Source organism: Schistocerca piceifrons, chromosome 5 (assembly GCF_021461385.2).
Source record: "Schistocerca piceifrons isolate TAMUIC-IGC-003096 chromosome 5, iqSchPice1.1, whole genome shotgun sequence".
Lineage (NCBI taxonomy): Eukaryota > Metazoa > Arthropoda > Insecta > Orthoptera > Acrididae > Schistocerca > Schistocerca piceifrons.
Window position 1 is genome coordinate 283861945 of NC_060142.1, and position 14020 is coordinate 283875964.

Here is a 14020-nt window from a genome sequence, read left to right on the forward strand (position 1 = left end):
AAGCATCAATGACAGTTTGTGGGATGACTGTAGACTTAGTCAACACAGAGGCGAATGTGACCTGAAGGTTTGTGGAGCAAAACCAGTGGACTCGCCCATTGACTAGCTGATATAGGCACAATAACTCCGCTATCTTGCAATTTTTTAAGTTCAGCAGTGACTTTGTCCTGTAATGCAATGGGAACAGTTCTGGCCTGGCAAAATTTTGGCTGAGCGTTGTCTTTCAGCATAATATGTGCAACAAAATTGTTAGCTTTTCCTAAACCTTCAGAAGAGAGTTCCAGGAATTCTCTTAGCAAGCTAGCTACACTGCCTTTGGCATTGAATGCAGACACTGACAACACATTGTCCTGAATGTTAAAGCCAGACAATTCAAAAGAATGAAACAAAATGTGTTCTCACAATCACATGATTGTAGCACTCTTCATGTATATGAGCAATACGTGGCAGGTAGAGTACATATTCTGAGAACAGGAATGTCTTGTCCATTATGAGCCGTCAGTTGCGTGCTAGTTTTAGACAGGTGTAAAGAGCCTAACAGTTCAGTGTGATGATTGAGCAATGTGACAGAGGCACTCATGTCCAACTGAAATTTCCCACATTTCCCACAAATAAATAAATGAACAAAAAGTTTGTTTGACTGATGTCTCACTGAAGTGAGAGTGCACTTGCTTTGTTTGCTAATGCCTATTGCAAACTTTGAATATACTGCATTAATTATGTGGGCCTTGTGATAAGATTTTTGTGATCGGGCCAAATTCTTGTGTTTGTTCTGTTGCAAACATATGGATTGCACATGTCCTTTCCTATCACAAGCGTAACACTGAGCTTATCGAGAGGGTCAGTCTTGCTGTTTGTGCTGTGAATAACACCGAGGGTAAGACTTAAAGTCTGTTCACCTGTGTAGCCATCTGTTTAGCGATCTGTGTACGCGGCATGTAGTGTTGTTTACTTGGCATTGCTGGTGCAAGTTGCCAGTGCGGAATGGGGTGATCACAAGCACGAGACTCAATGTGACAAATAGCTGGCTGCTCAAATTTATGAGCCAACAAGGCACTCGAATCGTACTGATCTAGCATTTGCACTACCTGCTGAAATGGTGGATCGGACTGTTTCAAAATCTGTTCTCTGAATTTGACATCAGGTGCATTGTACACAATCACAGCACACAACCTAATATCTGAATATAAAGCACTGCAAGCACATTTGAATTTGCATTTCCCTGTCATACCTTGAAAATCTGTTACCCACTCGCGATAAGTTTGTTCTGACCAGTTTTTACAAGTAAAGAATTGATACCTAGTTGCTACCACATTCACTTGTTGGTCATAATAGTTTGTTAGCAAAGTGATTACTTCGTCATACACAAGTTCACTCAGAGTGGCGTTAGGAAAGAGTTTTTGAATTAATCTTCCTACTGTGGATAATAAATAGGGAATTTTGACAGTACCTGCAACATTGTGGGCTAGTAGGTGTGCCTCAAATTGGTGTAACCACTCGAGCCATTCCTCTTCTTGGTCATGAAACTGTCAAAAAGGTGGTATGGCAGCTGTAGTAGGCGGTGTTGTTCTGCCGGGTGCACAGTATTGGCCAGTAGCTGCTGCACCATGTTGAGTAATGTAGAAATCTGCTGCATCAGGAACTGAAACATCTGCATTATCTGTGTGACATCTAATGCATGCAGCTGCAGCACCTGAGCAGAGGGCGGGATAGGTGGGGTGGGCATGTTGGAAGACACAAATTTAATAACACTAGATAAAGCAAATAAGCAAAGAAAATTTCTGCAACGCCCACCTGAAAACACTGACTAGCAAAAAGACAAGAAAATGTTAAAGCAAATGGGTGCCCTTGCAAAGTAAAAGCAAGAGAAAACTAAGATGCCAGCAAAAAAAAAAAAAAAAAAAAGTGGCCATCAGCACAGAGTTCATTTGGAAGGCCTTGTCGCCAAATGTGGGGTCTTGCCCACTCGTCTTGTATAGGGTGCCTAAGGGATGCGGCATTCTCATAATGCTGTACAATAATTCAAGCAAATAACATTAGTAGTTTTATTTCAAAAAAGATTGACAATACTTATCTTTGAAACAGTTATGGTATCACAAGTGATGGGTGGCATGCAAAATAAATCAGAGTCCTTTGCTGTGTATAATGTTTATGCAAGTTTGACACACAATTTCTGGATCAACTGTTCTCATAGTACTCTCTGTTAGGCTGTGCTAATACTCTGCAAATACTGTCCACTAATGTCCGGCCGAAGCTGGCAGAAGCAATGCTTACATTAACTTTTTGCAGAGGTTGCTCCTGTTGTGGCACAGTCCTTGTCAGTGGGCTATTGGCTGACATTGCCTCACCACCTTCTCTGCTCTTGCATTCTTCCTCTTTGTTCAGGCCCTTGTGGTTACGTTGGAACAGAGTGATTATGACTACAATGAGAATGAAATAGAGATGGGTGGACATTTAGCCACATGAGTGACTTGTAGATGAACAAAGGAAGTTCTTTACATTAGAAGGAAAATTGATTTAAAAAAGCTACAAAATTAAAAGGAGACACAATGGCTGACCACTAATTACCTTCAGAGGACAAAACTCCAGTGCTGGTAGTGGACACATCAAAAGAAGAAGAAAACTATGATTTTGAAACTGTTAGTTCTTTCATCAGGGAATAAAGATGGACAGATCTGGAAAAGTTGGCAAGGAAGGGCTGGTCACACAGACCTTAGACTGAGAGGGACATATGTGTCATGAAGACGTCTTTCCACACATCTCAGAAATGTGGAAAAAAGTTGATAATCCAGTACTGAAAGTCAGAATACATCTAATAGTAATGCGATTGGCTACCAGATTAATACTGAACTTGATACCAAATGAATGTGAGAACTTTCGATTATTTCTAGGTTCGCCTTGACCCAAACATGCAAGGTGGTGCATAGGTTGAGACACAGAACTTACATTCAGAAGGGCAAGATTCAAATGTCCGTCTGGGCATCAGGACTTAACTTTTTTTGTGTGTTAGGTCACAATGACAGTGACTTTTAGAATACACCAGTTTATGTCATTGTAAAATTTGTGTCTATTGCTTATGGCAGTACCAACTTGCCACTGCCCAGGTATCATTAATGTACAAACTTTCCAATATACAGGGGTTTGAAAGCTGTTGCTATTGAGGTCACAGGTGGTGTAATTGAGCAGTAAATAATTGGTGCTCCTGAGCAGTATATAATTAGTGCTCCATGTCTTCTTAGAGGATTTCATTTTGATTTTTCTGTCTTAGTGCATAATGTTTTTTGGAGGAAGCACATGGATGAGTGTAGAAATTGTGGCTGGTTCTCATACGAGTTATCGATATTTGGAAGCTTTGCTGTTTTTGATATTATGACATGGAAGACTTTTAGTCAATGTTTGTTAGGCATCCACAGTTGCTTATTTCAAATTTTTGGTGAAGTGCCATATATAGTAGAGCATAAATCATCTAAAGAATAATCAACCAAAATATTTTTTAAATGAAAGTGTTTCAGTAGGAAAATTCTAATTGATTCCTGTGTCATGTAACAATTCCACTGATGCTATTAGGCCAGTGTGGTGATGTTCCTCTCCCTGCCAGTTGTCACTGTTGCTGTTCTGTGTTGACATCTGAACCTTTGGTTGTGACAGATCATGAGGTTGTACCACTCACATTGTCAACTAAATATGAATGCTTTCAAGAACATATTAAAAAATATTCAAGACTGGCTCGAATCTGAGTTGATGAACCTGGCTATTAAATATTTATGGATGATGAAATAGTTACGTGACATCAGTGGACAAGACTCCTCAGAAGATATGGACGACACTAGTGACAACAACTGTGCTGAAAAAGAACCATCCAGTTAGGAAGCTTTTCACTGCCTTGAGTGAGATAGTAAAGATGTAGTTAGAACAAGAACAAGACTGTGATGCCGTCCAATTGCCATGTCAAATTATATATATATTAGAAATTTAACAGAGAGAGAGAGAGAGAGAGAGAGAGAGAGAGAGAGAGAGAGAGAGAGCTCAGTAGAGCACTTGCCCATGAAAGGTAAAAGTCCCGGGTCTGAGACTCAGTCTGGTACACAGTTGTAGCCTACCAGAAAGATTTATGTCAGCGCACACTGTGCTGTGGAATGAAAATTTATTCTGGAAATATTTTATTTGTTTCCCTGAACTGTACGGCTATTTTAACTTTTCAAACTAGGCTTTCCCTAGATATTTATAGGACATGTGGTACAGAGAGTATATATGTACAATTTTGTGTTTCATTCACTGCTTCTTCATTTCTTATTTGAATGAACATTGGTACAGTAAGCTTTGTTTTCATTAATTATTGGGTATTCAAAAAACAGTTATGTGACACACTCCTCCCCTCCCACCCATCCACACTTCTTTCAGTTAATTAATGCTGTACTATAATACAGTATTTAATCTATGAAGAAGACAAATAAAACAAGAGAATGTAAATGTCTATAGAAGTAACTGACAAGTAGTATTGGCAGACAAAAGATATATACCTCACAGTCAAAGATCTGTTACTAAATTCCGATTCGTTACTTGACAAAATTATTTTGAACTGTTATCTTCCATTTGGGTCTCTTGGAGAATGAGCACAAGTAAATAACCACACCTACTCTGCAAAACTATGCACAGATTATGGCAAGCTTTGGACTTTTTACTTGTTAGCAAGACCTGCTTATAATATCAAGTATCACATGCAATTCAACTTTTACGATCTACCCTGTTTCCATAAACATATATCATCTTCAGGAATATCTGACATGCTGACCTGCCTAAATACTGCCTTAAAATAATTATGTGACCTCTGAGGTTTAATGTGACTAAGTGACTTCACAAAACAATGCAACATAATTTTTCCTAATAATTTTGACTATTATGAGAACATGGGAGATACTGAATTTAATTGATGAAAGGAGAAAATATGAAAATGCAGCAAATTAATCAGATGCAAGGAAATACAAATGTCTAAAAAATAAGAGTAATAGGGAGTGTAAAATTGCTAAGCAAGAATGGCTAGAGGACAAATGTAAGCAGTTAGAAGCATATTTAACATGGAGTTGTATATAGATGGTCTATACAAGGGCGATGAAACAGAAGGCAGTGTTATAGAAATGTAAGAGGACAGATGAAGACAAGTCAGGAGGTATGGTACTGTGAGAAGAATTTGACAGAGCACTGAAAGCCCTAAGCCAAAACAAGGCCTGGGGAGTAGAAAGCTCTCAACCAGTACTACTTGGCCATGGGAGAGCCAGCCACGACAAAACTTTGAATCACAGTTTAGCACATGATTTTAACTTTTAACAAATATCTTAACCCCTGAAGAGTATAAAAATATCATCTTGTCATTGCAACTTGCCAATTTATTATAGGAGAGAAAAACTCCATTCGTGTTTAACGTAACAATTTCTTATAGCAGAGAAAAACAAAATTCATGTTCCATACTACACAGCACAGTGGAAATATTGTTTGATTCTTACAATCTGCTCCAGTGAAATACACTTTGTGGACTGACATCTCCTGTCTTTCAGACATAAATTTCCTTATTTTCTCTTTCTGCGCATGTTCTGACAAAGAACACAAGTTTGTAAACCAAATTGTACTGTTGGCCTACTTGCCTATCTACTGCCCAACACTTCCTCTACAATGTGTATGGTTCTCTTTTCACATACAGTTATTTAGTAACTGTACTCACATTTATCCATAGCAATATTATTTTTAAATAATATGCATTATGGCTGGCTTTACAATTATCTTTCATCATCAAATGATTATCATCATCATATAAAAAATGTTGGATTCTAGATATAGTAGCATGCTTACTAAACAGGGATTACATTTGTGGTATGAGGGTAAGTATTTTTTGTGCAAAAACTGAAGCAAAATGATTTCAGTTAATATTGAATAGAGTAGCGTATTGCTACTCACCATATAGTGGAGATGCTGAGCCGCGACAGGCACAATAAAAAGATTCACACAATCATAGCTTTCGGCCATTAAGGCCTTTGTCAGCAGTAGACACACGTACACACACACACTCACACAAGCGCAACTTGCACACACATCTGCAGTCTCAGAGAGCTGAAACTACACAGTGTAGTTTCAACTCTCTGAGACTGCAGATGCGTGTGCAAGTGCACTTGTGTGAGTGTGTGTGCGCGCATGTGCGTATGTGTGCCTACAGTCCCCTAGAACTTAGAACTACTTAGACCTAACTAACCTAAGGACGTCACACACATCCATGCCCAAGGCAGGATTTGAACCTGTGACCATAGCGGTTGTGCGGTTCCAGGCTGTAGTGCCTAGAACCGCTCGGAGTGGTGGTGGGATCACTCATGGAAAAATTCCTGTAGTAGTTGGTGTTAGAGCTGCACTTTTGTTAGATTTTAGTCAGTTGATGGGTATACCTGCTTAAAGGAGGTCCGTCTAACTAAGGACTCACCTTCAGAGGACATCGTGTTTCCAAGTAGAGAAGGAATTAGCATATTCATCGAAATATAAGAGGTATTAGAGATAAAGGTAGTGAACTGCTTATAGATATTGACTCTGAAATTATTGGTATATTGGACCACTTAAATAATTTTACAATTCAGAGGCTTTGGTTACCAGGATACAGATTAGCTGGTTGTTTTTCCAGGAGTTCCTTGTGGGGTGGGGGAGTGGCCATGTACATAAAGAACAGTATTCCATTTGAGTCCCTAGACTTATCATGGCACAATACTGAACAGATATTTGAATGTTGTGCAGGGGCAGTTGAAGTTAGTGAAACAAAACTTCTGTTGTTGTTGTTTATAGGTCCCCTAATTCTGACTTCAGATCATTTTTGGTCAAGCTAGAGAGGGTTCTTGATTTACTTTATAGAAAGTACCAGAAATTAGTTATATGTGATGACTTCAATATTATTTTTGTATGTGATGGTACAAGAAAAATGATGTTGGTAGAGCTCCTAAATTCATATGATCTGATGCAGTCTATGTTTTTCCAACTAGGGTGCAAGGGAACAGTAGAACAGCCATAGACAATAGTTTTATTCATTTTTCATTACTAGATGGGAAGTCTTTTAGTAAAAGGATGACTGTCCTTTCAGACCATGATGCGCAAATTTTAACATGAAAAGGCTTTTGTACTCAAAGAAATGTCACATATAATTATAAACTATGTAGGAAAGTTAATCCAATGGCAATAGAGAGTTTTTTAAACCTTCTCAAGGAATAAGAGTGGCAGGATGTTTATAGTTCTGATGACATAAATGACAAATATAATGCTTTCCTTAATACATTTCTCATGCTCTTTGAGAGTTGATTTCCATTAGAATGTTCTAAATGGGGTACTAGCTGTAAAAGGCAGCCTGGGTTACTGACTAGTGAGTGGGATAAGGATATTATGTAGAACAAAGCGGGAATTATGTCAAAATGTTAGAAGGGATCACAAGCAGGCTACAGTAGCCCATTACAAACAGTACTGTAAGGTGCTTAAAATGTTATTAGGACAGGATAAAATTAAAACCATATGGTCAGTTTTGAAGGAAGTGTCTGGTCAGCAGCACAAGATCGGCGATATAAAGTCAGTTTGTAGTAAAAATATTTCTGTTACTGATAAATCAGATATATGTACATTATTTAGCTATCATTTTCTGAGCATTGATGGTGAATTAAATAAAAATTTAGTACCTACAGGGAATCATATAACACTTTTGGCAAATGCCTTTCCGAGATTGATGACTGAAATACTCCTATGTGGTACAGACAAGTGGGGAAATTGAGTCAATAATTAAATCACTGAAGACTAAGGACTGTCATGGATATGATGGAGTGCCTAGGAGAATTTTCAACTACTGTTCTGCATGTGTTAGCCCTGTATTTAGCCATACTTGTAATTTTTCCTTTAGGAATGGTCAGTTTCCTGTATTGTATTGTATATTTATTGGTCCTGTGAATCATACACTGTACAGGGGTACATAATGATATAGGACAAGTCAAATAATTTGCAATAAAGTTTAACAGAAAAAACTGTTGTATGGTTTTCAGCATATATCAATATAACTCTAACATATGGGAATAACATTTCACAAATACACAAATAACTTTTACACGCACACATTTCATACTTTTGGCCTTGATTATACAGACACACACACATATATGTAATAGACCACATATAATACACTGATAAATCTACATGAACACATTTCTTATTTTGGCCTTAATTGTATAAACTATTTAAATTTTTCACATATTTACATTGTAGATAAAAATTCATCAACACTATAGCAGCAATTCTGTAGCAAGTAGTCTCTCACTGCAGTTTTGAATTTATCCGTGCCAGTTATTGCCTTAATTTCTTTAGGTAGTTTGTTATACAGTTTTTTTCCTGCTTTCAAGGGTCCTTTTTGTTTTAGTGTTGTATTTGAAAACTGCATATGTAAATCTTAATTATTCCTTGTGTTGTATGAATGGATATTTTGGTTTTTTGGAGCAATCTTGCTATTTCCATCTACAATTTTCCTTATAAACATTATTGTTTCTAGGATATATAGGCATGGTAACGGAAGAATATGAAGCTTTTTAAATGAGGGTTTGCATGAAGATCGAGGTGCTGAGCCTTCCAAGGCTCTTATAATTCTTTTTTGTGCAATAAAACAGCTTTTGCTGGGTGGTGAATTTCCCCAGCAGATTAAACCATATCTTAGTAGTGATTCTGCTTGGGCATAGTACACATTTTTTATGGCTTGCATAGATCTGCATATGGCATAACAAATGGTATTTAATTTACTACATAGGTGTTGTGTGTGTTTCTGCCATCTTAGGTCATCTTGGATCCAAACTCCCAAAAATTTGGTGCTATTTACAAATTCAAACTTTTGCCTAACAGTTCTATGGTTGCAGTTAAAGGCTGTTTATTCTGCACTGTGTGTAGATGCATAGTGTTTGTTTTATGTGTGTTTATTATTAAGTTGTTCATTGCAAACCATTTTGATACATGTGTAGTGCTCTTTTTTATTTCATTTTGGAGCTCTTCTGGGGTCTTACCTTTGATAAGTATATTTGTATCATCGGCATATTTAATGTACTTATAGTTAGGGCTGGATGGTTCCAGGTCATTTACAAACAGCAAGAACAGGATTGGTCCCAGTACGCAACCCTGTGGCACACCGTATTTAACACACTGTTTTTCTGATTAATAGGAAGTTAAATTTTTTCCTTCTTTGTAGAAGACTTCAACTATTTGGTGTCTGTTTTGTAGATATGACTTTACCCATTCATAGGCTAGGCCGCTGACACCAACATTTTCTAGATTTCTAAGCAATAGACCATGGTTAATGATGTCAAATGCTTTTGAAAGATCTAGGAATATTGCTGCTATGTGTTCTTTTTTATCTAACGCATTTAAAGCTTCATTTAAGAAATTGATGATAGCTGTCTCAGTGGATTTACATTTTCAGAAACCACGCTGTGTAGCTGAGAAAAGTCCCCCCCCCCCCCCCCCCCCCCCTCAATGAAATCTACGAGCCTTTTATAAAAGATTTTTTCAATTATTTTAGAAAAAACAGATAGTAGAGAGACTGGCCTATAATTTGTTATATGTGTTTTTTCACCCTTTTTGAATAATGGCTTCACTTTAGCTATTTTTAACCTTTCTGGGAAGATTCCCTGAGAAAGTGAACTATTGCATGTGTCTACCATGAGCTTAACTACTAAGGGTACTACACATTTTTTAATGATATGGTCTGGTATGTTGTCAGTTTAGCTCCCCTATTGTTTTTAGCATTTCCTGCTCATTTGTTGGGTGTAGGAAGAGAGACTTGTTACTAAGGATAGTTTTAATCTGATTTGCAGTGACAGCATTTTGAAAGTTTTGCTTCACCAGAGTATCAGCTGCCTCAGAGAGATATGAGTTAAAATTATTTGCTATGTGCTGGGGATCATATATAACAAAAGTGTTTTCATTCAGTTTGATATTATGGTATTCTCTCTGTTTTACTCCTGTTTCATGCCTTACAATCTTCCATATGGCTTTCATTTTATTTTGTGCATTTTCTATGAAGGAACTATTTGCCATTCTTTTTGCATCTTTTATGACTTTAGTTAAAATCTTTTTGTAATTCTTAAACTAGGAATCAAATTCTGGGGATGTGATGTGCTGTCTAGATATTTCATGAAGTAGTCTCTTTTTCTCCACATATATTTGTATCCCTGTTGTGACCCATTTTATTTCCAGATCCTTTTTTGTGACTGTCTTTTTATGGAGTGGAAAGCAAAGTTCAAAATAATAGCTAAAACTATTTAAGAATTTGTTGAACTTAACATTTGTACTTTTACATTCATAGATGTCTTCCCAAGTTTCTTTACACAGATAATTAAGGAAATGTTGTATATTCTGGTCATTATACTTCCTAGATGTAGTAGTTAGACATTCAGTTGAACTAAATGGTTTTCCTAATCTTATACTAATTTCTTGGGCTGTGTTGTCCCCAAAGCCTGTATTGTGGGTTTGTGTTGTATGTTTCAAGGGCACATTTGTAAATATTTGATCAAGGATTGTGGCTGAGGTTTTTGTGATGTGTGTTGGCGTTTCTATAGTAGCCTTTAAATTGAAAGTTGCTAAGAGGTTCAGTAAAGCAGTTTTTTGATTAGACTCACTTGCAAAGTCCAACTTCTGGAGCAATAATTTGTGATCAACAAAATCAAACGCCTTAGTTAAATAAAAAATGCCTAGCATTCAAAACCTTTTGTTTAACCCATCCAGTACCTCGCAGAGAAAAGAGAATATAGTGTTTCCAGTTGTTAAACAACTTCTAAAGCCACACTGTACATTTGACAGCAAATTGTGTGATATAAAATGATCAATTATCCTTACATACGCAGTCTTTTCAATAACTTTACCAAACACTGATGGCTTAGAGATAGGTCTAAAATTGTCTGCATTATCCCTTTCTCCCTTTTTATGAATCAGCTTTACTACTGAGTACTTTAATTGTTCAGTCCATACACATTTCATTACATTTTTCTTAGACAACTTGAAGTATTTATTTAACAAAAAAAATGCACATTGGTGCAAGGAAATTATTTTGAAATAATGTTGTACTTAAAAATATATGACATTCTTCAAGTAAATGCTTCATGATGATGATCTTGTTAAAGCACAAGTACACCCAATCTCAGACAGTGGAAAATCCGGAATGGAATAGTGAAAAATTAGAAGGATAGATTGCTATTCACCATATACAGGAGATACCAAGTCATAGACAGGCACAACAAAAAGACTGTTACATGTCAGGGCTTTATGCCAAAAGGCCTTCTTATAAAGTAGAAAACACACACATTCACACAACCACAACCACTGCTCACACACACGTGACCAGTGTCTCGGGTTGCTGAGGCCAGACTGCCAGTCTCAAGTGAACATAAACATTGAATCACTATCTACAGCTGAAACATCTGATGAATATAAATTTTTAGGCATTGTGACTGATAGACATCTTACATGGAACAGATGTATCAGCTGCACCTGTAAAATGTTTAGCTGCTATATTTACTTGCTAAAATGTCTCACAAATATAACAACTCCATACAATTCTTATGCTATGTATTGGTATGGATTGATATGTAGTTTGGGTACCCTCAGTCCCCATGGGTAAGATTTTCAGGCTTCAAGAGAGAGCAGTTACACTAAATGCTTCTATAAGCAAACACCAATCCTGTAGGGGCTACACCAACAAGTATAATTTACTGACTGTGTATTCATTTTATGCCCTTAAGACACTACACTTAAGTATGTAACAGAGATTGAAGAAAAAATTGGAATGAATAGAGACATTCATAATGATGGTATATGAACGAGGTGTGATTATCATACTATACTGAGTAACGAGAGAGCTATAGATCACAGACTACTGGCAGCTGTAAGGCAGTTCTGTAACAGATTACCAAAACACAAGAAGCATATCTGTGGAAATCTTTTTAAGGGCAAGTAGCCAAAGATTTTTAATTAAAAAAATTCTTATACTCCCTAAAAGTTTTCTGAACTCCATTACCAATAGTACTGGTATTGTACACTGCAGTGTGTTAATGATCATAAACATGTATACAGTAGTCTCTAAATTGTTATGTGTTTTATATATTAATTATATGGTTGGCATGATATCATCGTTGTAAACATACAAAGAATTTGATGTTCAAGCCTGTAAAGTTGTTGTGGACACATAAAGATTATCATTGTTATTGTTGTTGTTGTTTATAATTTTTATTTTTCAGGCTGATCCTAGCAAACCAGTTCTTGTACCAGGAGATCCTGAGAGGAATAACATGAAACTTGTTGATAAACAAGGAGGAATACAATACCATGAGAACCAGCTCAAGGCATCGGTTAGTACTGAATGCCTTATATAACAACTATATTGTTGAATTTGAGGGAAATTTTCGTTGAGAAAGTATTAACTTCAATCCATTAGTTGTCCCGGCTTTTTTTAGCTAAATAATATTGTATCAACAATGAAAATTACTGAGTAGATCCAACACTTTATGAAGAGAGAGAGAGAGAGAGAGAGAGAGAGAGAGAGAGAGAGAGGGTGAGGGGAATAATTGGAGTCATACAAATACAACGATAAATGTATACTATTGTAATTATACCTACAGACGTTTGCTACAAAGAAGATAGACCAGCTATAGACCTAGTTCATAAGGCAGTATGATTGTTGGCAGTACTTTTGATGCACTCAGCATAAATGGGAAATGTATGCATGTAAACTAGAAGTTGTACAGGGTTTCAGGGAGACCATAAGGGATCAATTGACAGGAATGGGGGAAAGAAATTAAGTAGAAGAATAATGGGTATCTTTGAGGGATGAAGTTTTTGTGGCGGTGTTCGTAGTGACAAACACTTGGCTGTGGAAATGGCTTACGAAGTCACCGCCACACTTTTAATAGCGGGCCGACCGGTCCGCTGGAACTGTGAACAGAAAGATGAAAGCCCAAACACTCAGATTAAATAAAAGTCGGTACTTATCTTTATTCATGAAGATACAGTAACACAGTAGTGAACTCGGTGTCTACAGAAATCTGTCTGGTTCGAGTCGGAGCGGCTAGGTCAGCGTCGGCTGACGACAAACAACAACTCTGCTGCGATGAACACACAACTGACTAGCAAGTACACAATTCGGTGGCGAGTATACAACTGAGTGGCGAATACAGAACTGTGCTAGCGCTCGCGACTCCAGCGCTTAAGAAGCAAGAAGCCAGCGGTGGCGCGCGCAGACTTGCGGCGATTTGCTGTCTCGCTGGCGCTGCTTATGCGGACGGCGTCCGGACTTTGATGCTGCCAAACTTTTGGCAGCAGGCTCGGGTGGCATTACTGGCTAGGACATAACAGAAGTAGTGAAGGCAGCAGAGGATCAAGTAGGTAAAACAACGAGAGCTAGTAGAAATCCTTGGGTAACAGAAGAAATATTCAATTTAATTGATAAAAGGAGAAAATATAAAAATGCAGTAAGTGAAGCAGGCAAATAGGAATACAAACGTCTCAAAAATGAGATCGCCAGGAAGTGCAAAATGGCAAAGCAGGCATGGCTAGAGGACAAATGTAAGGATGTAGAGGCTTATCTCACTAAGGGTAAGATAGATACTGCCTACAGGAAAATTAAAGAGACCTTTGGAGAAAAGAGGACCACTTGTATGAATATCAAGAGCTCAGATGGAAACCCAGTTCTAAGCAAAGAAGGGAAAGCAGAAAGGCGGAAGGAGTATATAGAGGGTCTGTACAAGGGCAATGTACTTGAGGACAATATTATGGAAATGGAAGAGGATGTAGATGAAGATGAAATGGGAGATATGATACTGCGTGAAGAGTTTGACAGAGCACTGAAAGACCTGAATCGAAACAAGGCCCCGGGAGTAGACAACATTCCATTAGAACTACTGGCAGCCTTGGGAAAGCTGGTCCTGACAAAACTCTACCATCTGGTGAGCAAAATATATGGGAAAGGCAAATTACCCTCAGACTT

General features: G+C 37.5%; 1 protein-coding gene across 1 annotated transcript in view; it reads left to right on the forward strand.

Annotated features, from left to right (window-relative positions):
* The window catches only part of LOC124798218 (uncharacterized oxidoreductase YjmC-like), a 246676-nt gene that overhangs the window by 223078 nt on the left and 9578 nt on the right, over positions 1–14020 (forward strand). Inside the window, exon 9 of the mRNA XM_047261525.1 lies at positions 12276–12386. Within this exon, the coding sequence (XP_047117481.1) occupies positions 12276–12386 (111 nt within the window). The remainder of the gene's footprint in view (positions 1–12275; positions 12387–14020) is intronic.